At 45.3% G+C, this 25,233-nt stretch overlaps 1 protein-coding gene across 1 annotated transcript in view; it reads right to left on the bottom strand.

Moving 5' to 3' along the window:
• The window catches only part of CDH16 (cadherin 16), a 103,672-nt gene that overhangs the window by 51,102 nt on the left and 27,337 nt on the right, over positions 1-25,233 (bottom strand). The window contains exons 7-11 of the mRNA XM_069968593.1: positions 17,080-17,205; positions 15,423-15,573; positions 13,223-13,453; positions 8,366-8,442; positions 2,953-3,141 (exon numbers count right to left, since the gene is read on the bottom strand). Of these exons, the coding sequence (XP_069824694.1) occupies positions 2,953-3,141; positions 8,366-8,442; positions 13,223-13,453; positions 15,423-15,573; positions 17,080-17,205 (774 nt within the window). The remainder of the gene's footprint in view (positions 1-2,952; positions 3,142-8,365; positions 8,443-13,222; positions 13,454-15,422; positions 15,574-17,079; positions 17,206-25,233) is intronic.

Here is a 25,233-nt window from a genome sequence, read left to right as displayed (position 1 = left end):
CTTGGATTAAAAGCAGCTATCCAAAGGTACAAGTGGTTTGGGGGGTCAGATTGTGGGTACAGAGTCACTTTAAATGCTAGATATTCCCCACACCTGTACACATTAAGAATCAAAGATAAAGCACACTACAAACAATGCATTTTTGTCTGAGGCATTTCCCCTCACTTTTGGTGCATTGTTGGGGTTTACTCTCTAGGTATGGATTTGTTTAATGGTGTTTTCCAGTAGATTTATCTATAGGTCATGAAGAACACTGGAAGAAAACATGTGTGGAATTAAAAAAAAATATATATACAAAATGAGAAGACTTTAATGCGATATAAGTGATATAAGTAATATACACTCTCGGATTGGCACCACCGTGCGGACACCAGTGGTGTTGTTTTCCATTGATCTGCGGATCGTTCCCTAGATATGGTGGGAATGAGGTAGGGGATCAATGAAAGATTGTCACCATTGGAACCAGTGTTGTGGCATTGATCCGAGAGTGTATAACCCATGTTATACCATGTATTTCATTTTGTATATTTTTTTATTTTATATATTAGCACCTGTGCTAACAGATTCACTTTTTTGGATTATCTGGGTCTAAATATTTGAATTGATGCATACACATAGGAACAATTATTATTCTTGTATGAATTCTTAATGAATGAATAAATGAATTAAGACATGCATAACTAGCATTACTGTTTAATAACCATACAACTTATATGCGTAAATGAGCTCTTTTTACTTTGTTGGTACATATTACTCGTCATATTGCTTCCACATTTCCTTTTTTCATATACACAGTAAGGGTTTGATTTGATTTTGTTATATGAATTTTTTCATTATGTACTAACGCTGAGACACGAATTGTCCATGTCCCCAGAGGAAATGTGTTCTGGGGACACTCGTCATACCTGATGACGTCTGTCGCAAAGGTTCCTGTGACAGTGCTGACTCACTGCTATGTGGCTAGTGGGGGATCTCATTCCCTGCCGTGATGAATTTGCAGCCACTTCTCAGGAAGCCAACGTGCAAACTTGTCTTTTCATTAAGATCCTACTGAAATGCCAGTTCACACTGAGATCCTTGCCAGCTTATTGTCATGACAAGTGCAGCTCGGAACAAGGCATTTCATTACTACAACCTGCATTATTCTGTGTATGAGATGTTCCTCAACAGAAGATTCAAGGAATCATGACATCATGTAGCCTATTGTTCTTCTGACTGGTGGACGCATCATCTACAACCAGTACAGACGTCAATATCAGACGTCATTATTGGAACACTAAAAATTAGTACTTAAAATATAAGAGTTTTTATTAGAGGAAAAAAATAGCTTTGAACAACAACTGGGTATTGTCACAAGCCGGCTCTGGCCTGAAGGACACTCCGACGGCATCCCTGGCAACTGGCCCAGCCCGGGGCTGCATCACTCCTGGCCGGACGTCTCAGGTGTTTCCATTTTACAGTGACACTCACTGGCAGGTGCAGCTGCCATTCAGCTTTAGGTATTGTTAGGAGGCTGGAGTCCCTGCCCAAATCAGGGTCTTGGGCCAAGACTTCACCTCCCTTATAGTTCTCTATGCGTGCTATAGCGCCTAACTTGTGTACAGCCTAAGCCAGCAATTATTCTGACTGATTTAACCCTGTGTAGCCTGGACCTTGGCTTTGTTTCTTTGACCCTTCTGCTGCCTTCAGACTTGGTACTTTGTAGACCGTTTATTGCCGACCAGGTTTGCTGACCTCGCTTATATTGTGTTTGTTTGTCCTGTCCTTGTCTTGTGTGTTTGCACCTAGCCAGTGCAGCTGCAGTCTTCAGGTTGGAGCGGAGTTGGCAGGTGCAGCATCTGGGCCTCATGCTGTCTTTGCGTCTGTGTTCCCTGATCACTATCACAAGTATATTCTGCAATTACAGTATAAGACTATATTCCCATTACGGTAATGATCATTATGTGGAGCCGTCATTATCAATAGACAAATGCCTTTTTCCGCTAAATTCCTGGAGTGGGAACATAGCTAAAGGCTATGTTCCCACAATTTGAAAATGACGGCCATCTTTGTGGACAGCCATCATTTTAGCACCAAAAGGAAGGTTGCAAATAATGATCATTAACATTATTTGTGGCCGTCTTTTGAAATTAAAATGATGGCCATCCAGCCATCATTTTCCTAAGAGGTAGCTGGATGAGAGCCATATTGAACTAGTTGGTAGGAGTATGTCAGTACATAGAATAAATCCACTTACTGTATCTCATTGAGCAGAACCTGTTATACAGATTATTTTGCAACAAATTATTACATTATAAATGTCCTTTACAGGCCCTGTTGCCCACTAGCAATCAAGATATTCCAACACAGAAAAAAAACCTTTTGGGGAATGTTCAGCCAAATTCTGGAATCCCTTTAACACATACATTATAAGGGGATGTTTCCATCCCATTTCCGTCCAGAAAGACGACTGTCATTTTTATATAATGGGAACACAGCCTGATAGGGATTTATGCACAGGAACCCAGATACACACACATTATTGCTAATTTCAAGCACAGCTCATTTAAAAGGTGACCTGTTTATATGTTCTTTTAGGGTAAATGGATGTTATGATCTCTATGTGAAGTGTCTTAGTACCTGTGTTCTAGATGTTATGGAATAAAGTTGTTGAGAGGCTGAGGAATCTCTCTCCAAATGTCTAAGTAGGGTGTATTGTGACTGTAACATGTATAATCTGTTATTTTGTCTGAGGGAGAAGTCTCACAGGTTCAACCCTTTTCCTAGGTTAGAACAAACCACTGAAAACCTAATCCAACTGTCTCTCCCTAGAAGGCTAAGGCTAGATTCACACTGCGTTTTTGCAATCCGTTTTTTCATCCATTTTTTGCAAAAAGTAAATTTTTTTTAAATTTTGTTTTGCATTGAAATTAAAATTGATAAGAGACTATTACCTTAGAGTCCTAAACTTACCTGTGTTAGGATGAGGGACACCGTATTATGTTCCTGATCAGCTGTAAGGCCAAAAGTATGGTCTTCATTCCCAGATACTATAGAAAAATCTGTTATTTTATTTTCTATATCCTCATCCTGATCGGTTACAGCCAATGTTGTTATTACTTTACCAATCTCTGTGTCCTCTGACACAACAAATGGTGGAAACTGGGGGAAAATGGATATACTGTAATTACTAGAGTGCTCTTTTGAATAGTAATATTAGGGTCTGCATGCACCTGACCTATGTAAAGTTTCATCTCAATAGTTCAATAATCACTGTCAAAGAGAAATATTGTAAACATCTGATTTTATCGTATGATTGAATCAACAAAACGAAAGCAAAGTCCAGCACCTTAGATGGAGTAAAAATTCATGACTTTATTTCACACACAATAATACAGAGGAACAGACACAAGCTCTGGTGGATGCGTTTCAGCGACACTTGCCTTGCTCACAACCATGTCAAATAAAGTTGTGAAGTTCTCCATGCAAGGTGCTGGGCTTAGTTCTCTTTTATGTTGGTCTTATTCTGGATTTTTCTGTGCACAATTAGGAGAGCAAGAGGCGGTGAGCTGACTGACAAGGGTTTGATGTAACAAATGACAAACAGTCCATCGCTTCTTGTAACACAAGTTATCCCAATTTATCTAGTCTATGGCCATCAGAAAGGAGGACAACTACACATCCCCCTTACAGGCTATGGACACCCTCACAGGTAAATGTTCATTTGTTTCCTAGTTTGAAAAAAAAAAAAACATCTTTCTAAATAATCTTCTATCCTAATTTCCTACCATTTAGCTGTCGCTTAGAATAAGGTAGGATGAACCTGTCAGATAGCAAAGAGAATCCTCAGTGGGCAGACCACACAGGCTGAAGACAGAGAGGAAAGCACTCAAAGGGGGTAATCACATACTGCAGGAAGTCATTTATTTATTTTTTCAAGAACTGACAGAAAAAATGTTGTGTGAACATACATCATCAGTATACAGTAATATAATTGTCCTAGATACAGCTACCCAGTAGACAGTAGCATGCATGATAAGATTAGATACAAGGGGGGACATGTATAAAAAGGCGTAAATGCCTTTTTTAGGTGCAGATGGGGCAAACCGTCGTGAAAATATTTGCAAACTGTATTTTTGCGAATATTTTTTTCCCATCTGCCCCATCTGCACCACCTTAGCCAGTGGGACGGAGAGGGGGGTGCGGCTGCTTGCAGAGGGGGTGCGGCCTCTGCGTGTACCGCGTTTATCTGAGCTGGCGTAGGTTTCAAAAATTTTGCGCACGGACTGGCTGGCTCTGTGCGATCGGGATTTATGTAGAGCAAGAAAACACAGCTAACGCTGAGCTCAAGGAGACCAGTGACAAAAAAATCAGATGGAGTACACACTGAAGAGTCTCCACTGATGCATTGCCCCCTATAAATTTAAATATGCAAAAGAAGGGTCCGTGGAGTCTCAGTTACGAGTCTCAAAACACGGGAATAGCCAGATATCTCTCCAGGGGAGGGAAGCCTATTGCCAAGGGGGTGCCTCCTATAGGGGGCAATGCATCAGTGGAGACTTTTCAGTGAGTACTCCATCTGATTTTTTTGTCGCTGGTCTCCCTGAGTTCAGCGACTGCTGTGTTTTGTTGGTCTATTTTTCATTGCCCCTGCTAGCCAGAATCCTACTCCACACTGACGAGGGGCAACTACCCCGAAACAAGCATCTGTGGATGGATGCTTGCCTTGGTAAACCCTTGTCATGTCGCAATACTCGCCACAGAGTTAGACTTTGACGTATAAGGGGCCACCCTGGTATTTCCCTATTTATGTTCCAATACTCGCAACCGAGTGGGACTTAAGGGGCTACGTATCAGGGTGGTTTGGTGATCTCCCCACTGGGAGGCACCCCCTTGGCAATAGGCTTCCCTCCCCTGGAGCGATATCTGGCTATTCCCGTGTTTTGAGACTCGTAACTGAGACTCCACGGACCCTTCTTTTGCAGATTTATGTAGAGGCAATACACCTCTATGTAAATTTCCGGGACAATGCGGGGACATTTGAAAGCCATAAATGTCCCCCAATGACTCACCAGCAGGTTTTACACATGGTAGGCTTATTAACAATCATCGGCCAAACTTGGCCGATTACAAGACGTTCAGGCCAATAATTGTTTAGTGCAGCGTTTCCCAATCGGGGTGCCGCGGCACACTGGTGCGCCGGGAGAACCCGCCAGGGGTGCCACGGGATCCCAGTGGGAAATGTGCACTGTCACTTTAAGCATCCCGAGAAGCTGCGGCCGCGCAGCTTCTCAGGATGCACCGATCATTTTGATGTTCCGCCCGCACAGTGAGCACTGTAAGCGGGCGGAACATTAAAGTGAGCATAATGTAGGAGCAGGAAGTGTCAGCATCCTGCTCCTACATTAACTCCTATAGGCTGCCGGCACTTCATACCAGCAGCCTATGGGAGGCCGGGACGTTACCTCTCCGGCAGGCGTGATGATATGACGTCATCACGCCTGCCGGACGTCCCGACCCCGCGGCTCGCATGATGGAGCCAGAAGAGGAGGAGGAGAGCTTCTGCCTGCAGCCACAGCGCGGATTAGGTGAGTAGGATGTTTGTTTTTTTTAGGGGCAGAGCAGGGGGCATTATTAGTTCATGGGGGCACCTCTGGGGGCATTATTAGTATATGGGGGCACCTCTGCGGGCATTATTAGTATATGGGGGCAACTCTGGGGGCATTATTAGTTCATGGGGGCACCTCTGGGGGCATTACTAGTATATGGGGGCACCTCTGGGGGCATTATTAGTTCATGGGGGGCACCTCTGGGGGCATTATTAGCTCATGGGGCACCTCTGGGGGCAATTTTTAGTATATGGGGGCACCTCTGGGGGCATTATTAGCTCATGGGGGCACCTCTGGGGGCATTATTAGTATATGGGGGCACCTCTGGGGGCATTATTAGTTCATGGGGGGCACCTCTGGGGGCATTATTAGTTCATGGGGGGCACCTCTGGGGGCATTATTAGTATATGGGGGCACCTCTGGGGGCATTATTAGTTCATGGTGGAACCTCTGGGGGCATTATTAGTTCATAGGGGCACCTCTGGGGGCATTATTAGTTAATAGGGGCACCTCTGGGGGCATTATTAGTATATGGGGGCACCTCTGGGGGCATTATTAGCTCATGGGGCACCTCTGGGGGCATTATTAGCTCATGGGGCACCTCTGGGGGCATTATTAGTTCATGGGGGAACCTCTGGGGGCATTATTAGTTCATGGGGGGCACCTCTGGGGGCATTATTAGTATATGGGGGCACCTCTGGGGGCATTATTAGTTCATGGGGGAACCTCTGGGGGCATTATTAGTTCATAGGGGCACCTCTGGGGGCATTATTAGTATATGGGGGCGCCTCTGGGGGCATTATTAGTATATGGGGGCACCTCTGGGGGCATTATTAGCTCATGGGGCACCTCTGGGGGCCTTATTAGCTCATGGGGGAACCTCTGGGGGCATTATTAGTATATGGGGGCACCTCTGGGGGCATTATTAGCTCATGGGGCACCTCTGGGGCATTATTAGCTCATGGGGGCATTAATTAGTATATGGGGGCACCTCTGGGGGCATTATTAGTTCATGGGGGCACCTCTGGGGGCATTATTAGCTCATGGGGGGCACTTCTGGGGGCATTATTAGTTCATGGGGGCACCTCTGGGGCATTATTAGTTCATGGGGGCCACCTCTGGGGGCATTATTAGCTCATGGGGGGCACCTCTGGGGGCATTATTAGTTCATGGGGGCACCTCTGGGGGCATTATTAGCTCATGGGGGCACAGCAGGGGATCCTACATACAGGGGGCATCCCACATTCCTACTCGCTTTACTGCACATAACACCAAACAGCGCAGTTACTTTGGGAGCCGACAGGAGGGAGAAAGGGAAGGAAGTTGCTAGAAATGTGCAGAGCCTAAATTGTTTGTCTCGCAGGTTCTGAAGATATGAAAAGTAGCTGAAAGAAATCATCATGGAGGACTGGACGGGATGGAGAGGAAAAGGGACGTCACCTGTGAGTCACTGTATGACGGTTTTCTTATTTTGTACAACATTATTTAGTAGGGGTGCCCCGAGGTGGAAAAGGTTGGGAAGCACTGGTTTAGTGTAATAGGGCATGTTGAAACGCTATGATCAACTGACATGCACTATGTTAGCTGATCGTGGTCTTTCAACATGTTGAAAGATAACAATTTCACATCGCTCTGTGTAATAGGAGTCCTGCCAGCAGATGCCGCAGATTTTAATGGACCGCCTGAACGATTAAGGATCCTTCAGGCAGCCCCTCCCGCTGCTCCCAGCTTGCTGTCTGTGTGTGTAATAGCACAGACAGTGAGCGGGTAACAAGGGGGAAGCGAGCGCTGAGCTGACAGGTCATCACTCCCTTCCCTTGATTATCGTGCCAGTGTAATACAGCCTTCATAGACAGCAGCTTAGAAGACAGTATAATCCAGCTACAATGTAACCTAAAATGATAAGGTAATGTAGAATAGATAATCTACTGGTAAGAGTTATTGGGCGTTGGTGGGGGGAAAGAAGTGCGATGTGTCAGGGTCACTAACAAGATAAGCATTTATAAAGTGACTGTGAAAGCACAGGCAGAAAAGAAGGCGGGGGAGGTTTTCACACATCAAATCCTCTCTGGCAGAAATCAATAAAAGCAATCTGAGTCGTATGTGTCCTCCACTGCGAGCTACCTTTCCTGTCTGATGTGTCCCTGTTACATCTTGTTCCTGGATTCAAGTACCAAGCACCTGGCACTCTCTGGCGAGCGGATGTGTGAAAGTTTAGACAAAACTTGCCAGAGTGTGTCATTCAGGGGTGAATATTGAACTGGAATCACAGACAATGATGACTTCATCTCTTGTACATGATTTGTTCCCAGAAGCTCTCAAGTTTATACATGCAATTTTTAAATTCTGTTCCTTCCATAGCACTAAGGGGAAATGCAATGAGCATCCAGTAATTTAAAACAGTGAAGGATTGTTCAGGTTTTCACATGATGCACGTCACCATAATCAACATCATTGACAATTACTATACACCGCAAGTGTCCCCCAGACGTGTATCCCCCTTCAGGACCCACAGCCGTCTTTAGATTGAAGGCTCCCCTGCCCCTTCTGGCCTGTTTGTCACCACCAGAGGTGACAAACAGGCCCCCTTTAAGGTTTTTTTTCCCATCAACATAAACAATATTTTACCTAAAACTCAGCACATTTGTATTCTTTTACAATATATGCATAGTATGCATCCAATTTTCCCAACTTTGCTAACTTTGATCCCAGAAACATAACAGTTCTGATAAAAGGGATTTCATTTCCATAAAGCCTAGTAAACCATTCTTTCTTACCTGATTCTTCACAAAGACCGGAGGATTGTTATTTAAATCCACCACGTCAATTATCACCATACAGCTGGTACTTAACCCTACAAGGGAATACATAAAGAAAGAGTGCAATACAAATGTATACGTAATGTAATACATGCTGTTGACATAAACTAATATTGTGGAGGCAGTTTTAAAGGGGGAACTACCAGCAGGTTAGATGAATCTAACCTGCCAATGTGTCCCTATTGCGCAGGAGGCGCTGAGGATGAAGATATGCCTTTTACCTTCCTCCTCAACGCCATTCCCATGCACTTATTCATTCACTCCACAGTCCGATAAGACCACCAGGAGCACTGGGGCGATGTTAGGAGCCCTGCCCCACCCCCAAAGTGTCGATCTGCCCCGGCCGGCTCGTTGCTAAGGAGGCGAAGCAGTGCTCCTAATGGTGCCCCAGTGTTCCAGATGGTCTTACTGAATGACTAAGTGCATGGGAACGGCGCCGAAGGTCAAGGTAAGAGACATATCTTAATCCTGTGCTTCTCCTGCTCAATAGGAACATATCAACAGGTTAGATTTGTCTAACCTGTCGATAGTTGCCCTTTAAGCTTTGGGAAGCCAAAGTTAAATCTGAACCTATTCCCTGATATTAACTTCTCTTAATCTCATATAAGACTACATATTTAAAGCCACTATTCTGTGTGCCAGTACACCACCTGCATATAGTGCTGCTGCTCTTGATGCCAGTCACTGCAGTCTTGCATACAGGCTATTTTGGATGTTATTTTGGAGTTATATAAGTTATAGATGCAATTTTATAATATGAATCAAGAGGAAGGTTCAATATGTGGCTTGCCTGTTTCCCTGTTTGCCTAAGAATTGTTTGCTTTGCCTTTGTGAAAATTAGCGTGTTTTGTGTTTTTTTGCACTTCAATTTTGTATGTTCTATTCATTTTCTGTCACAAACTAAGCCAACATAGATGTGGAATAAACTTTGAGGCACAGATTGGCTTTGTTCACACAACAAGAAGAAAGATAAAAGTCGCCTGCCTTTTCTATTTAAAAAGATGCCCGCTATTGCCACAATGTAATTGACTTCAGTGCAATGCATTGAAGTCAATGGAATGACGGACATCCAATGCACACAGTATATAAAATGATGGATATTGGCTGTGCTGACGTCAAAATAATGATCATGTCGATTATTTTCAGATGTCTGTTGCAAACACGTTGTGTGAACAAAGCCTGTATCTGTAAAAATAAAGCGATTGGCTCTCTTTTTTGGGCTGTTGTTTAAGTCATATTTTGTCACTTATTTTGGGCTGTAAACGGCTCAAAATATGTCCTGAAAGAGAATAGACAATTTTTGGGCTATAGCTATAAAAATTGTTCAAAAAAAGAAAAAAGGTGTAAAAACAGCCCAAAGGCTGTTGCAGTTGCTGCGCAGCCTCTTCTAGGCACCTTTCATGTCCTGGCTCCAGTCTGCTGCTCCCTTGGCCGTACGTCTCTAATTGTTTAATGTGTGCAAACACTTCCTTAAAAATCCCTGCCCTGACCCTTGTGTTGGAGCCTCTGCATGCTTTCTATAGTGTCTGGTCCCAGCTGCCCGTGATCTCTGCCTGTGATTCCTGCCTGTGGTTCCAGCCGTGTGTCCTGCTGTTTTTCTGCTGCCTGTGGTTTCAGCCGTGTGTCCTGCTGTGTTCCTTCTGCCTGTGGTTCCAGCTGTGTGTCCTGCTGTGTTCCTGCTGCCTGTGGTTCCAGCCGTGTGTCCTGCTATGTTCCTGCTGCCTGTGGTTCCAGCCGTGTGTCCTGCTGTGTTCCTTCTGCCTGTGGTTTCAGCTGTGTGTCCTGCTGTGTTTCTGCTGTGTTCCTGCTGCCTGTAGTTCCATCCGTGTGTCCTGCTATGTTCCTGCTGCCTGTGGTTCCAGCCGTGTGTCCTGCTGTGTTCCTGCTGCCTGTGGTTCCAGCCGTGTGTCCTGCTGTGTTCCTGCTGCCTGTGGTTCCAGCCACGTGTCCTGCTGTGTTCCTGCTGCCTGTGGTTCCAGCTGTGTGTCCTGCTGTGTTCCTGCTGCCTGTGGTTCCAGCAGTGTGTCCTGCTGTGTTCCTGCTGCCTGTGGTTCCAGCTGTGTGTCCTGCTGTGTTCCTGCTGCCTTTGGTTCCAGCCATGTGTCCTGCTGTGTTCCTGCTGCCTGTGGCTCTAGCTGTGTGTCCTGCTGTGTTCCTGCTGCCTGTAGTTCCATCCGTGTGTCCTGCTATGTTCCTGCTGCCTGTGGTTCCAGCCGTGTGTCCTGCTGTGTTCCTTCTGCCTGTGGTTCCAGCCATGTGTCCTGCTGTGTTCCTGCTGCCTGTGGTTCCAGCCATGTGTCCTGCTGTGTTCCTGCTGCCTGTGGTTCCAGCTGTGTGTCCTGCTGTGTTCCTGCTGCCTGTGGTTCCAGCTATGTGTCCTGCTGTGTTCCTGCTGCCTGTGGTTCCAGCAGTGTGTCCTGCTGTGTTCCTGCTGCCTGTGGTTCCAGCTGTGTGTCCTGCTGTGTTCCTGCTGCCTTTGGTTCCAGCCATGTGTCCTGCTGTGTTCCTGCTGCCTGTGGCTCTAGCTGTGTGTCCTGCTGTGTTCCTGCTGCCTGTAGTTCCATCCGTGTGTCCTGCTATGTTCCTGCTGCCTGTGGTTCCAGCCATGTGTCCTGCTGTGTTCCTGCTGCCTGTGGTTCCAGCCATGTGTCCTGCTGTGTTCCTGCTGCCTGTGGTTCCAGCTGTGTGTCCTGCTGTGTTCCTGCTGCCTGTGGTTCCAGCTGTGTGTCCTGCTGTGTTCCTGCTGCCTGTGGTTCCAGCTGTGTGTCCTGCTGTGTTCCTGCTGCCTGTGGTTCCAGCTGTGTGTCCTGCTGTGTTCCTGCTGCCTGTGGTTCCAGCCATGTGTCCTGCTGTGTTCCTGCTGCCTGTGGCTCTAGCTGTGTGTCCTGCTGTGTTCCTGCTTCCTGTGGTTCCAGCCGTGTGTCCTGCTGTGTTCCGGCTGCCTGTGGTTCCAGACGTGTGTGTCCTGCTGTGTTCCTGCTGCCTGTGGTTGCAGCCGTGAGTCCTGCTGTGTCCCATCTTGCCTGTCTTCATGTCTCCCGCTGCACCTCGCCCACCATCGCTAGCAAGCAGCAAGTCCATCCCACATTGTGGTGGGCACTGCTGAAGACCAGAAGCCCCTTAGGCTCTGCTCCCTAGTGTAACTTTGTCATCACTAGTGGTGGTAAAGCTGATACATGTCGTAATAAAGGCAAGAAAAAGTTGCTAAAACACATCTGTAATGCCAACCGCTTTGTTATGTTGCCATGTTTGCTATGTTCCCACAACATCTTTTTATGCCTGTCTGAGGCAATGTAATGGCTGTTATTTTATATTCATGCAGCCTTTTTAACATGAGTACCCAGATAAGTCCTGGTATATGCATTACATGTGTGCTGTCCCACTGTTAGGATCCCTAGGCACCTGTCATAAAGATCTCCCTCCAGGTTCAGTGGTGATAAAGGTAGTATTCTGTAGTCTCGCCACTTTCTAAGTCTAGTTATTTTATGCCAAGATGAAGTTAGGAATGGGTTACTCTTATTATTTTACCATGTGTTCTGTGTTAACCTATAGGAGATGCTCTTTCTTCTTCTACCTATCCCTATTCTTTATACACACACACACGTGGATGCTGATGCAGCTAGAGAAAACCTGCTCTTTCAGTATTTCCACTATATCTACTATGCCGTGCTAAACACTACAAAGGGAAAAGAGTCTGGGAACATCCTAGCCCACACCGAGAACCAGTCTACAAAGGTGCAGGGCAGTATCCTGTCCTGAGACACAAAGAGGAACTAGCCTGGATAGGGCAAAGCTACCAGAAGGTCTAAGTATCCTATCTTGCAGTGCAGGTGACCCGGAAGGCTTGGGAGCTTAGCTCGGATTATTTTTCCCCTTTCTGTTAGTGGCGGTACCAATAGTCGAAGTGGGTCAATTGCCACTCAGGACTACTGTGACAAGAGCCCAAGGAACCCATCACAACCTGGCAAATCACCGACCATTTCTGGGGAACACAGCCAGCCACAATACAAAGCAGGTACTACTTCACACCTGTGTGCTGGACTAGCATTGGCGTCACAACACTAACATCTTTGGCTGAGCTGTGACATCCACCTCTCATAACATAACCCGGTGGAGCACCACACATGGACCTAGATCCATTAACCACAGTATTATTTTGGCCTCAGATTTTGATATTATATTACTACATCTGAACATGGCCTTAGGTGTATATAACAAATAGTCTGCTTGTAACTTTCAACAGACTGGGGATTCAACAGATGTTTGTTTTTCTGCAGCAGATGGTAGGGGGAATGTAGACATGATGCTGTGGGCTGCTGTTTAGTAATTGCAGACAGACATGTGAGTCTTAACAGAGTGTGGTTTAATTGGTGAATCGCATAATAACTCAGTCAATAACATTGGCTGGAGACACTTGCACACCACCGCTCTGTTCAATGCCTCATCCTCAGAAGATAGCTAGTAATTATACTTTCATATTGTGCAGGCTTTACTAGGTCTTATCCTCTCTGAAGATGCTGTGCATCAATTACAATCTACAAGACTGCTCATCGGTTACATAACTCACACAAAAGCACAAAACTGGACATCTAACACATAACAGGTGGAAAATCCAGAATGTGTTGTTACAATGGAAAAGGAATCTTCCGCTTACAGGCAAGCATTGAAGACGTAGCTCAGGTCTTTCTTTCTTGCTGATCTGCCAGCATCTGAGATACGCGTGAAAGCGGTACTGTACCATGGACAAAAGCAGCCATACTATGTGTACATTATGTGTACTGTATATGGGCTAGTAGTTATCAATGTGTCACTTACCTCCTTCTGCTCCATCAAGATCAGTGGCTAACACTTCAAGGGTGTATCTCTTTGCAGTTTCAGCCTTTAGATGATCATCCAGCAATGTTACCTTCCCTGTACGTTCCCCAATGTGAAATATGTTGTCCCGGGGCAGCTGGGGCTGTTGACTTACAATTCTATACCTTATTTGTGAATTACTGGACTCTGGGTCATCTGCATCTTCAGCCTTAAGTTTAATAAGAAGGGCACCTGTAAAATAAATGTACTGGTTGAAATAGTCATTTGAATTCTCTTCTTTTTATTCACTTAGAATTTTATAAGTAATTTTATAGTAATTTATAAAAACTCCCACCCCTTCTATTTTTGAAGGTATTCTTACTTTGCAGCATTTTTCCCACACCCTCTGTTATATGGAAACCCCTTTCCAATATGTGGCCATAAACATGCAAGGGAGCTGTGGATTTCAGCTACGCTACATTACATTTAAGGGAGTTACAACCACTAAATAGTGCCAAAATGTGGTTTCTGCCTATAAACCCCAAAAATAGGTGTAATGACTAGTCAGGTACAAGAGCAGAGACACAGACAAGTGAGCCCTGAACTGACCCAATCCAGTGCCCCTGCCTACTTACCACAATCTGCCCTAGATGACAGCGGGTAACTTGGAGACGTTCCCTACACTGAGTAGGTGAAACACAAGACAAACAAAACACAATAAAGAAAGGTCAGCAATCCGGGTCATACACTGTCAGGTAGCAGAGGTACAGAGTCACAAGGCAAAAGCAAGGTCAGAACACAGGCAGAAGATCAGGGCAAACAGCAAACAAGGAAGGTCCAGGAACAAGCCAAAAGGTCAGAAACAGGAGACAATACAAACCAGGGAGCTGAGACACTGTGTGGATACACAGCAAAATACCCAGCAACTCCTACAGACACAGACTGTCTTATATGAGGAACCAGGAATCTGGTTCAGGACAGGATTGGCCCAGCCCCTAATCTCCAACCAGAGACACCTGAAACACATACACACACACACTGGGAGCAAACCTGCCTGTCACAGAATGCAAGCCAAACCAAGGTTAAGTCTGCAATTGCCAAAGAACACAACAGAGGCAACCTGAGCAGAGAAATAGGCCAGTGTACAGATTACCATCAGCGGCGTCTTGTCCGCGCGCCCTGAGCACAGGAGACCGCTGCTGATGCAAAGTCAGGTAAGTTGCTAACAATAGGATAGACACGTCAGAAATTAATATCCCCCTGTAGATTGCCCAAAATTGGTATATGTTTCGGGAAGACAACATTTTAAAGCGACGCTGTACCCACAATCTGACCCCCCCAAGCTTGTACAGTCAGAGAGCTGCTTTTAATCCAAGATCTGTCCTGGGGTCCATTCGGCAGGTGATGCAGTTATTGTCCAAAAAAAACAACTTTTAAACTGGCAGCCCCGTGCTAAATGGCCGGGGCTTAGATTGCGTATGCATTAGGCTGGCACCACCTCTCTGTCCCTCCTCCCCACCCTCCTCATCATTAGGAATGCTCCAGGCAGATTGTCTCCTATGCATCACTTGTGTGAATACTGAACATGTGCTGGATCGTTAAGGCACCTGTGTAATGTTCAGACAGGAGAAAATGTTCCAGTGACATTCCTAATGATGAAGAGAGTGGGGAGAAGGGGTGGTGCAAAGTTAGGGCACATATACTCTAAGCCCGACCATTTGACACAGGGCTGCAAGTTTAAAAGTTGTTTTTTTAGGACAATAACTGCATCACCTGCCAAACGGACCCCAGGACAGATCTTGGATTAAATGCAGCTATCAACGGTTTGGGGTGGACAGATTGTGTGTACAGAGTTGCTTTAATAGGTATGAGTAAGGCTGGATTCACACTGCATTTTTTTCATCCATTTTATGCAAAAAAAAAAGGGATGAAAAACCGATAGAAAAAACTAATGCATTTGTGTGCATCCATTTAAATCTGTTTTTCTATTGACTGCCATTATTTAAAAAAAAAAAATCAAAAACGGATCAAAACGCATCATTTTTTTTAGCGTACACGGAAACATAGTCAACCACGTTTTGCAGATAATGAAGCACTTTGCTTTGTTATTGCTGTAAATTCGCTCATATCTAATTTTTACAATTGGGACCAGACCTCCACACTGTACATTGTATGGGAGTTCACTAAAACGTATTCAATATCAGCTCCTGTCAGTACCCACCTTTTGCTGTTCCCTCTGTAACTTCCACATTATAGGTCTCTTGAGGAAAAACAGGTCTATTATCATTCCCATCTATCACCGTAACAGTAATCTCCAGGGGATCAGTATATGGGACATTGTCTATGTTCAAAGCCAGTACTTGCATCTGATACTATGGTGCAAATGAGAAAGAAGAAATCCTAAGAAGTCCTGCAAAGCACACCATAAGTCAAATATGATATTCAATATGTTGGCTATTATTTATTGTATGCAACTTGAGAAAACAGTGCAAATATTTATATGTGTGTTATACAGAGAAGAGCTATACAGATTTGTAAATTACTTGTATTTATAAACTCAAGTCTTCCAGTACTTATCAGCTGCTGTATGTCCTGTAGGAAGTGATGTTTTCTTTCCAGTTTTAGAGTGTGTTCACACTATAGAGTAAGTGAAGAATTTCAAGCGGAATCTGGGCTGTGGCTTCGGCTTTAAATTCTGCCTGTTCCATTAATTTAATTGACCTGTCAATTCTTTGTGCAGATTGCACTTAAAGGGGTTGTCCGGCGCTAAAAAATTATTCACAGAATAACACACATTACAAAGTTATACAACTTTGTAATGTATGTTATGTCTGTGAATGGCCCCCTTCCCCGTGTCCCACCACCCCCACCTGTGTACCCGGAAGTGTGGTGCGCTATACATTACCTGTCACGTGCCGACCATGGTCTCCGATCCTCAGCAGTGATGTCTTCTTCAGGCGGACGGCGGATCTTCCCGAGTGCCGGCCGCCCTCTGCAGCGTCATCCGAAGCTCAGCCATAACTGTGCTCAGCCAATCGCGGCTGAGCGGCTGATGATGCGGCCATGTCATCAGCCGCTCAGCTGCGATAGGCTGAGCACAGTTATGCTCAGCCAATCGCGGCTGAGCTTCGGATGACGCTGCAGAGGGCGGCCGGCACTCGGGAAGATCCGCCGTCCGCCCGAAGAAGACGTCACTGCTGAGGATCGGAGACCGTGGTCGGCACGTGACATGTGAGTATAGCGCACCACACTTCCGGGTACACGGGTGGGGGTGGTGGGACACGGGGAAGGGGGCCATTCACAGACATAACACACATTACAAAGTTGTATAACTTTGTAATGTGTGTTATTCTGTGAATAATTTTTTAGCGCTGGACAACCCCTTTAAGAAATCCCACTGAATCAATGGGACAGGCAGAATTTCAAGTGGATTCCGCTTAAAACTCCTTGCCTATTCCGTAGTGTAAACATACTCTCACACATGGACAGAGGTGGCAAAAGAGAGGACAATGTCAGACTGGAAAGAATACATCACTTCCTGCAGGGCATACAGCTGCTGATAATGTTCAGTTTTATTCCTAATGATGAAGAGGGTGAGGAGGAGGGACGGAGGGGTGTGTGTGCAAAGTTAGGGCACAGATACTCCTGTTTAGCAAGGGGCTTCAAGTTTAAAAGTATTTTTTTTTTTAGGACAATAACTGCATCTCCTGCCGAACGGACCCCAGGACAGATCTTGGATTTAAAGCAGCTATCTGAAGGTACAAGCGGTTTGGGGGGGAGGGGGGGGGGGGGCAGATTGTGGATACAGAGTCGCTTTAAGAAGAATACCATAAGCCAGAAAGAGCCAGTAAATATTTATGTAATGTATTGAAGATCACCTGTGATTGTTGCTCCCAGTCCAGTTCCTCTGTCACATAAATGTATCCAGACTCATCAACTGTGAACAAATCCCCTGCAAAGTTCCCTGACAGGCGATACTGGACCTCTGTACTGTTCCATAGCACCTGAAAGAGTCCATTTACTTTAGATAATAATATTAACAGTAAAAGTCCTTTAACCCCTTCAGGACCGGGCAAATTTTTGTTTTTGCGCTTTCGTTTATTCCTCCTCGTGTTTAAAAGACCATAGCGCTTGCATTTTTTCACCTACAGACCCACATAAGCCTTTATTTTTTGTGCCACTAATTGTGCGTTGCAATGGCAGGCTTAATGTTTGCATAAAGTAGGCTGCGAAACCAGGAAAAAATTAAATGTGTGATGAAAAAAAACACATTTTTGTATTTGGAGGATTTTTGTTTTTATGCCGTTCGCCGTGGGGTAAAACTGACTTGATATGCATGTTCCTCAAGTCGTTACGATTACAACGATATGTAACATGTACAGTGGTACCTTGGTTTAAGAGTAACTTGGTTTAAGAACTTTTTGGTTTAAGAGCTCACAGTTTTTCAAAATTGTGACTTGGTTTAAGAGCATTGCTTTGGTTTAAGAGCTCCCTGTACTGGGTGAGAGCGCAGGTGGAGGAGGGTCAGGGTCTGTATAGAGGGGTCTACAGCACTATACTCCGACCCAGGACGTCTCCCCCACCTTCCAAATCATAGCAGAGCCACTTCAGGCTGGGGCTTGCATCAGGGGACAGGACTGTGGAGGTAATCTCTCCATAGCTGTAACCCCTTTCTCCCAGGACAAAGAGTGCTGCTATACTGTGCGCACATCTGTCCTGCTCCTTCCTTCATGCTCCCTGCAGTCTCTGTCCGCCCTTGTGTTTTCCATCCTCTCCATTACTGTATAGTAACTTATAATATCACATATTTTGCTGTTTCTGAATGATTGTTTCATTTGTTTTACATGTTATTCAGAATAATAAATTATTATTTTTGGGGTGTGGAACCAATTGTCTGCATTTCTATGATTTCTTATGGGAAAATTTTTTTGATTTAAGAGTGGATTTGGGTTACAAGCACGGCCCCGACACGAATTATACTCGCAACCCAAGGCACCACTGTATAACTTTTATTTTATCTGATGGCTTGTAAAAAATTCAAACCATTGTTAACAAATATATGGTCCTTAAAATTGATTTATTACCATGCTTATAGCTCTTTTATCCTTTGGTCTATGGGGCTGTGGGAGGTACCTTACTTGCGCATATACGACTTTTTGATCACTTTTTATTACAATTATTCTGGATTTGATGTGACAAAAAATGCGCAATTTTGCACTTTGGCATTTTTTTGCGCTTACGCCATTTGCAGTGGGAGATCAGCAATGTGATAATTTAATACGTACCCGTTCTTCTGGGGGAAAGGGTTCACCCCGTGACCCATTTTGAACTGTCACACTTCTGACTGCTATCAGCTAATAAGCAATTTAAATGCAGTACAAAGCCCATCCCTCTTATCTAGTGGAGGGATCCCCACCCTTGCAATGAGATTGTGGAGGGCGATCCATTCTCCTGCCACCCAGCAACCCAAAGCAATGGAGCACTGATGTCATGGATTTATTCAGTACATACAGTATGTACTGCATTGATCTCAATGAGAGATCAGTTCAGTTACAATAGAAGTCCCCTAGGGGGACTTCTAGCTAGTGTACTGTAAAAAAATATATATATAATCGCCCAAGCTATTAAATTTAGCATTCCTGATCCCACAGGGTAAACGGCGTAAGCACAAAAGTGCAAAATTAGTACCAAGGCACCAATAGAAAGAACAGATCATGGTGCAAAAAATGACACTTTATACAGCCCCATAGACCAAAAAATAAAAGCGTTATAGGGAAGGTAATAGAGTAATTTTAAACACATTTAGTTATTTTTAAAAGGTTTTCATTTTTTAAAAGCAGTCAGATGAAATAAAAATTATATACAGTAAGTTGCATATCATTGTAATTGTACTGACTTGAGCAACATAGATAATATGATAACATCAGTTTTACCATACGATGAACGGCGTTAACACTAAACACCCCAAAATGAAAACAAATTGCTTTTTTTTTTCAATTTCACTGCGTAATTAATTTTTTTGCCAGTTTTGTAGAATATTTTATGGAAAAATTAAGTTACAAAGTACCAAAGTACACCAAAGTACAATTGGTGTTGTAAAAAATAAGGGCTCATGTGGGTCTGTATGTATAAAAATGCAAGCGCTATGAAGTTTTAAACATGAGGAGAGAAGAGGTTATTAATTCCATTGTTTTGCAACAACAGCCAGTATTTGCTTTTATTTCTACACTGGAACATAGCCTCAGAAAGACCTGACCTTGACCATTGGACAAAGAGACTGCAATTCACATTTCAAACTGCTGACACTGTTAGATAACTGTCAGGTCAAAGAGACACATAGTACCTTTCATATATCCAGCTTTACTTCCTTATCATAAAAACATGCTTTTACTTTCCTAGGCAAAGAGTCAAAGAGGCATTCCTGAGCTGCTGAGGTGCAGCAAGCTGTAACACCTCCATACAGTGACATAGCTACCATAGAGGCAGGGTAGGCAGTTGCTATGGGGCCTGTGCAGCAGGGGGGCATGGGGGAGAAGATAAGAGCGTGTGTCCTTCTGCTTAACCCCTTATGTACTGCAGTGTGTAAGTGACCCAATGTTTACTTACATGCTGCAACACATAAAAAGGGTTAACAAGCAGAAGACAAAGATCTCCTCTAATAATTTCTGTTCTCCAGCTGCTGTGTAGAGGTCAGGGGTTATCAGTACACAAGCAATAGGCAGATATCTCCTTGTCTTTTGAACATTGGGTCACTTACACAGTGCAGTACATAATGAGTTAAGCAGAAGGTAGTCTACTCTTGCACCTATGTATTTACCATAAGGGCTCCTAATGGACACTTATAGGTAAAAACAGTGGACTGTCATAGCAAACAGACATTGTCTCTCTGCTCTGCCAGTCACTCTTGTGGCTGCAGCCAGGATTCTGCCTCTGGCCACGAGAGATTTTATTTTTTGGCCACATTAGCATATACTGTATATATATTTATATGTGCAGTGCTTTGTGCTGTGCTTAGGGGAGGGGGGCCCCTTAAATTTTTTTACTATGGGGCCCCGTGAATCCTAGCTACGCCCCTGCCTCCATAAAACTGGCATGGAAAGTGTCAGGCAGCTGCTGCAAGGGCAAAAAAAGCTTTGAACACTTGCACACAACAAAGACATTTTTCCCAGATTTATCAAACTGCACAGTTCAGCTGGGAAACCAAAGTAATAAATGGAATGGGTTGGGTACAGTGCCCAGAAAGATTATCAAAATTAGGGTTACATATTTTAGAAAAAAGACGTCAGAGAAGTGACTTAGTTACTATACATAAATATGTTAAGGGGTAACACAGCAATCTCCACAATGATATATTTATACCATAAGCTATATCTACAGCTAGGGGGCACCCTCTACATCAGGGGTTTTTAACTGGCGGACCGCGGTCTGAACACGGACTGCGGAGGCCAGCTGTCCGGACCCCGGCTGCAGCTCAGTATACCTGTATGCTGAGCTGCGCTGCTCCCCTCTGCACATTAACTATGAGCGCTTGTAACGAGCGCTCATAGTTACCGTGCAGCAGTAGCACTGACAGAGAGGGAGCCATCGGCTACCTCCCTGTCAGTCACCCCTCTCTGGCCACAGCGGTCACAAGAGGCCACTTTCTGCCAGGACAAGGGGAGAGTAGCCTCTTGTGACCGATGCAGTGCAGCCACAACAGCGAAGAGAAGAGGAGACGCCTGGACCCAGGTGAGTATAAGTGTTTTTTTTATTATGCTGTTTGTTATATGCTATATGGGAGGGGGAGCACAGGGGGGGCTGTATACTACTGGGGAGCACACAGCAGGGATCTTTATAAATGGGGGGAGCACACAGGGAGGTCTCTATACAAACGGGGGGAACACACAGGGGGTCTCTATACAAACGGGGGGAGCATCAGGGGGGTCTTTATACAAATGGGGGGAGCACACAGGGGGTCTCTATACATACAGGGGGCATACAGGGGGTCTCTATACAAACGGGGAGCACAAAGGAGGTCTCTATACACACAGGGGGAGCACACAGGGGGTCTCTATACAAACAGGGGGAGCACACAGGGGGTCTCTATACAAACGGGGGGAGCACTATATACTACTGGGGGAGTGCTCAGGGGGCTATATGGGAGGGGCGCCCACAGGATGTCTGTATACTACCGAGGACCACAAAACAGGTGGCTATATAATACTTGGGGAGCGCACATGGGAGCTATATACTACTAGGGGAACACACAGGGGGGCTATATACTACTGGGGGAGAGCACAGGGGGGCTATAAAATACTGGGGGAGCACACAGGGGGACTATATACTACTGGGGGAGAGCACAGGGGGGCTATATACTACTGGAAGAGCGCACAGGGGGCTATATAATACTGGGGGAGCGCACAGGGGCACTATATAAGGGCTGGTGATAGAGAAAAAAATTCCAGTTTTTCCACTAATAAGCATCAATTCTGTATGTAAATACATGTAGTTCAACAACGTTTGTGAAATGTTAACAAAACACATTTACTACTGATGTTTAGCTCGGGCCTTGACCTAACAATAGACCCTGGTAAGTGGACCTTCACTAAAAATTGTTGAGTACCCCTGCTCTACATCTTGAGGAAAGAAGGTTTCTACAATAAGGGTACAAACACACTTGGCATATTCGCAGCGAGGAGCCCTGAGGCAAGGCTGAGGAAGCCGGGGCCGGGATGAGGTAAAGTATTAGCTACGGCGGCGGTTTTGTCTGCCATTGAGTAAACAGGGACAGCATCCGCAGCGAGTTTCGCTGCGTATTCGCAGCGAGAAACTCGCTATGGATACGTCAAGTGTGTTTTGTACCCTAACATAGAAGGGGGATTCTACTGTAAGAGCAGCACACTTTGGAAGAGACCTGCCGTTCCGTTACCCGGCCTGGTCATGGAACGACTGGTTTCTGAAAAGATCATCCCGGCTGGTACTGCAATACTGGCCGGATGATCTTTTCAGCCACAGAGTTCTGATGCGGGTTCTTCCGCGCGCGACCCGCATCAGAACTCCCCACAGCACGCTATGGAAGCCGCTCGTTCCATAGTGTGCACTGACATGATTTTCTTCAGCCGCTATTCATTGAATAGCGGCCGAAGAAAATCATGTCAGTGCACACTATGTCATGACATGACATGTCATGACATGGCACCACTAGGGATCCCGGCTGGAGCGTATACTATGGGGGACATTTATTAAGTCTGACGTTTTCTGCGCCGGACTTAAAAATGTCCCCGCAGCTCTGGTACTACGGAGATTTATGTAGAGGCGGACTGCCTCTACATAAATCCAGTAAGCACGGCACGGCAGAAAACCTACGCCAGCTGAGAGCTGGAGTAGGTTTTCTGCGTATCTTTAAGAGAAAACAATAATGAATCGCGCAGACTCTGAGTACGCGACCCCCGTTCCGCCCCCTCCACACCCCTTCCCCGGCCCCCCCAGCATACCCGGCGGAAAGTGCCCATTTGCGAATATTTTATTTGCAAATCGGCCATTTGCGAATAAAATCATTCGCAAATCGGCACTTTCCGCCGAAAAAACACATTTTGCCACTTAATACATGTGCCCCTAGGTGTATACACTCCGGCCGGGATTCCTAGGCAGCAATGGCACGTATATTTCCATATAAGTCATGACCGTTGTACAACGGCCATGGTTTTACGAAAATATACGGTGTGTGAACATAGCCTTAGGCTGCATCACACGGCTGCAAATTTTGCAGACCTAGGAACAGAGAATGCCTGTCCTGGATGGTTTCCCCGCAGGAGATGTTGCATCAACATAATGCCATGAGCAGGGAAACCCTTTGAATCTGTGCAGCACTGTAATGACAGAGCCACCCGGATCTGTCACTAGAGTTTTGCGCAGATTCAAAGAGTTTCCCTGCTCCCGGCATAAAATTGATACATTATGCCATGTGGGGAAGCACTCCATTCCCTGTCCATAGGGCCCATAACCTACAGGACATGTGAATAAACCCTTAGGTTTGCAAAGGAGTTGAAGTGCCAAAGCATAACAAATCCCCTCCAAAAAGACCCAATTTTGGATACAACATCCCTAAGTTTTTGATGCCCACAAATTATTAGAATTAGACAGAAATTTTATTTTTTTTTCCAATAATTTGTAGCTTACATTTTCATAACAATAAGTGCCCCAAACTTTTACGTGCAATTACTCTCAAGCATAGGAGTGCCCCATATGAGGTAATAAATAGAGATGAGCGAACCTCGAGCATGCTCGAGTCCATCCGAATCCGATCGTTCGGCATTTGATTAGTGGCAGCTGCTGAAGTTGGATAAAGCTCTAAGGTTGTCTAGAAAACATGGATACAGCCAATGACTATATCCATGTTTTCCACATAGCCTTAGGGCTTTATCCAACTTCAGCAGCCACCGCTAATCAAATGCCGAACGATCGGGTTCGCATGCTCGAGGTTTGCTCATCTCTAGTAATAAAATTGTTTAAAGGGAATCTGTCAGCACCTGGAGCTGACCTGGGAGGAGCTGACAGTGTGCATTAAGTGACAGTTAACTAGTTAGAATGGTATCTTTGCCTTAGCTCTAAGAGATGGGGATGCTGCCCAATTTAATCAAGTGTCAAAGAGAAGTTGTGGTGAAATTGTGCCGCACTCTGGCACGCCTCATCATTCCTTCCTCTTTTACTTTCTCCAGCCTCCAGCACGCTCCAGCAAGCTCCATGTCTGATGTTGTCAAGGGCTGTGCGCACCGTACTGAAAGTTTGCCAGTGATATCACAGGCCGCACAACTCTTCTCTTCATTGTTTACACAGGCTCTGTAGACTGGGGGAGCAGCCCACACTGAGGGGCTCAAGCCAATGCCCTCAGCGCACATGCACCACTCCCCTAGTCTACGATGCCTGTGCAAACAACAAAGGCAAAAGGTGCGCGCCTTGTGGCAAACTGTTAGAATGGGGCACACGGCCCTAAACAGAATCGACACATGTATGAACATGGAGGCTGGCGCGAGAATTCAGGAGACTGTCTGGCGCAGAATATTCATAGAGAAAGGGGAGGAGAAAGGAGTGGTCAGGCGCGCCAGAGAGTGGCACAAGTGCCTCATCACAACTCCTCTTGTACCTTCGGATAGCTGCTTTTAATCCAAGATCTGTCCTGGGGTCCGTTCGGCAGGTGATGCAGTTATTGTCCTAAAAAACAACTTTTAAACTTGCAGCCCGCGCCAAACGGTGGTGCAAAGTTAGGGCACATATACTCGCGTTTGACACGGGCTGAAAGTTTAAAAGTTGTTTTTTAGGACAATAACTGCATCACCTGCCGAACGGACCGCAGGACAGATCTTGGATTAAAAGCAGCTATCCGAAGGTACAAGTGGTTTGGGGGGGTCAGATTGTGGATACAGAGTCGCTTTAAGAATATGGTAGGGCTCATAAGGGAGGGAGCCCCCTCCTCCTGTCAACTTCATAAACACAGTGGTTGCTCTTGATGGCAGCATCTTTAGGGTTAAACTGCAGAGACACACACAAGCACCAATCTCTGCAGATGTGGCGGGAGCATGGCCATGATTAACGGGCGGCTCCCATCACAGATGATGTGTGCTCGGCTTCTGAAGCTTTAGAATGCCAGTGCCATACATGTATGTCAGCGTGTGTTACTCACCTTCCAGCTGGGAAGTACTTGTATAGCACTGTATGAGAAGGGGTAAATCTAATTGCCAGAGTTGGAGTTAAAAAGGAATATTTGGTAGAGAAAATAGCTTTCTACCTTAGGCTCAGTTCACACTGAGCAAAAACGGTGGAAATTGTGCAGCGGAGCTCTCCACTGCGGAATCCTGTTGTGCTCAGTGTCCTGTAGTGAGTGAAATGATGGCGCACACTTGTCCACTTCCTCCCTTCTCCGCTCAAAGAATGTGAATGTGAATTCTTTGAGCGGAGAGTGGCGAATTCCGAAGTTTTTGCTCAGTGTGAACTAGGCCTTATAAAGGTTTTTGGTTTCCTCTGGATCAATTTTAAAGGATATTAGGCTAAACTGA

Source organism: Dendropsophus ebraccatus, chromosome 4, assembly GCF_027789765.1.
Source record: "Dendropsophus ebraccatus isolate aDenEbr1 chromosome 4, aDenEbr1.pat, whole genome shotgun sequence".
Classification (NCBI taxonomy): domain Eukaryota; kingdom Metazoa; phylum Chordata; class Amphibia; order Anura; family Hylidae; genus Dendropsophus; species Dendropsophus ebraccatus.
The sequence above is the reverse complement of the archived record's forward strand: the minus strand, read 5'-3'. Positions and strand labels throughout refer to the sequence as shown.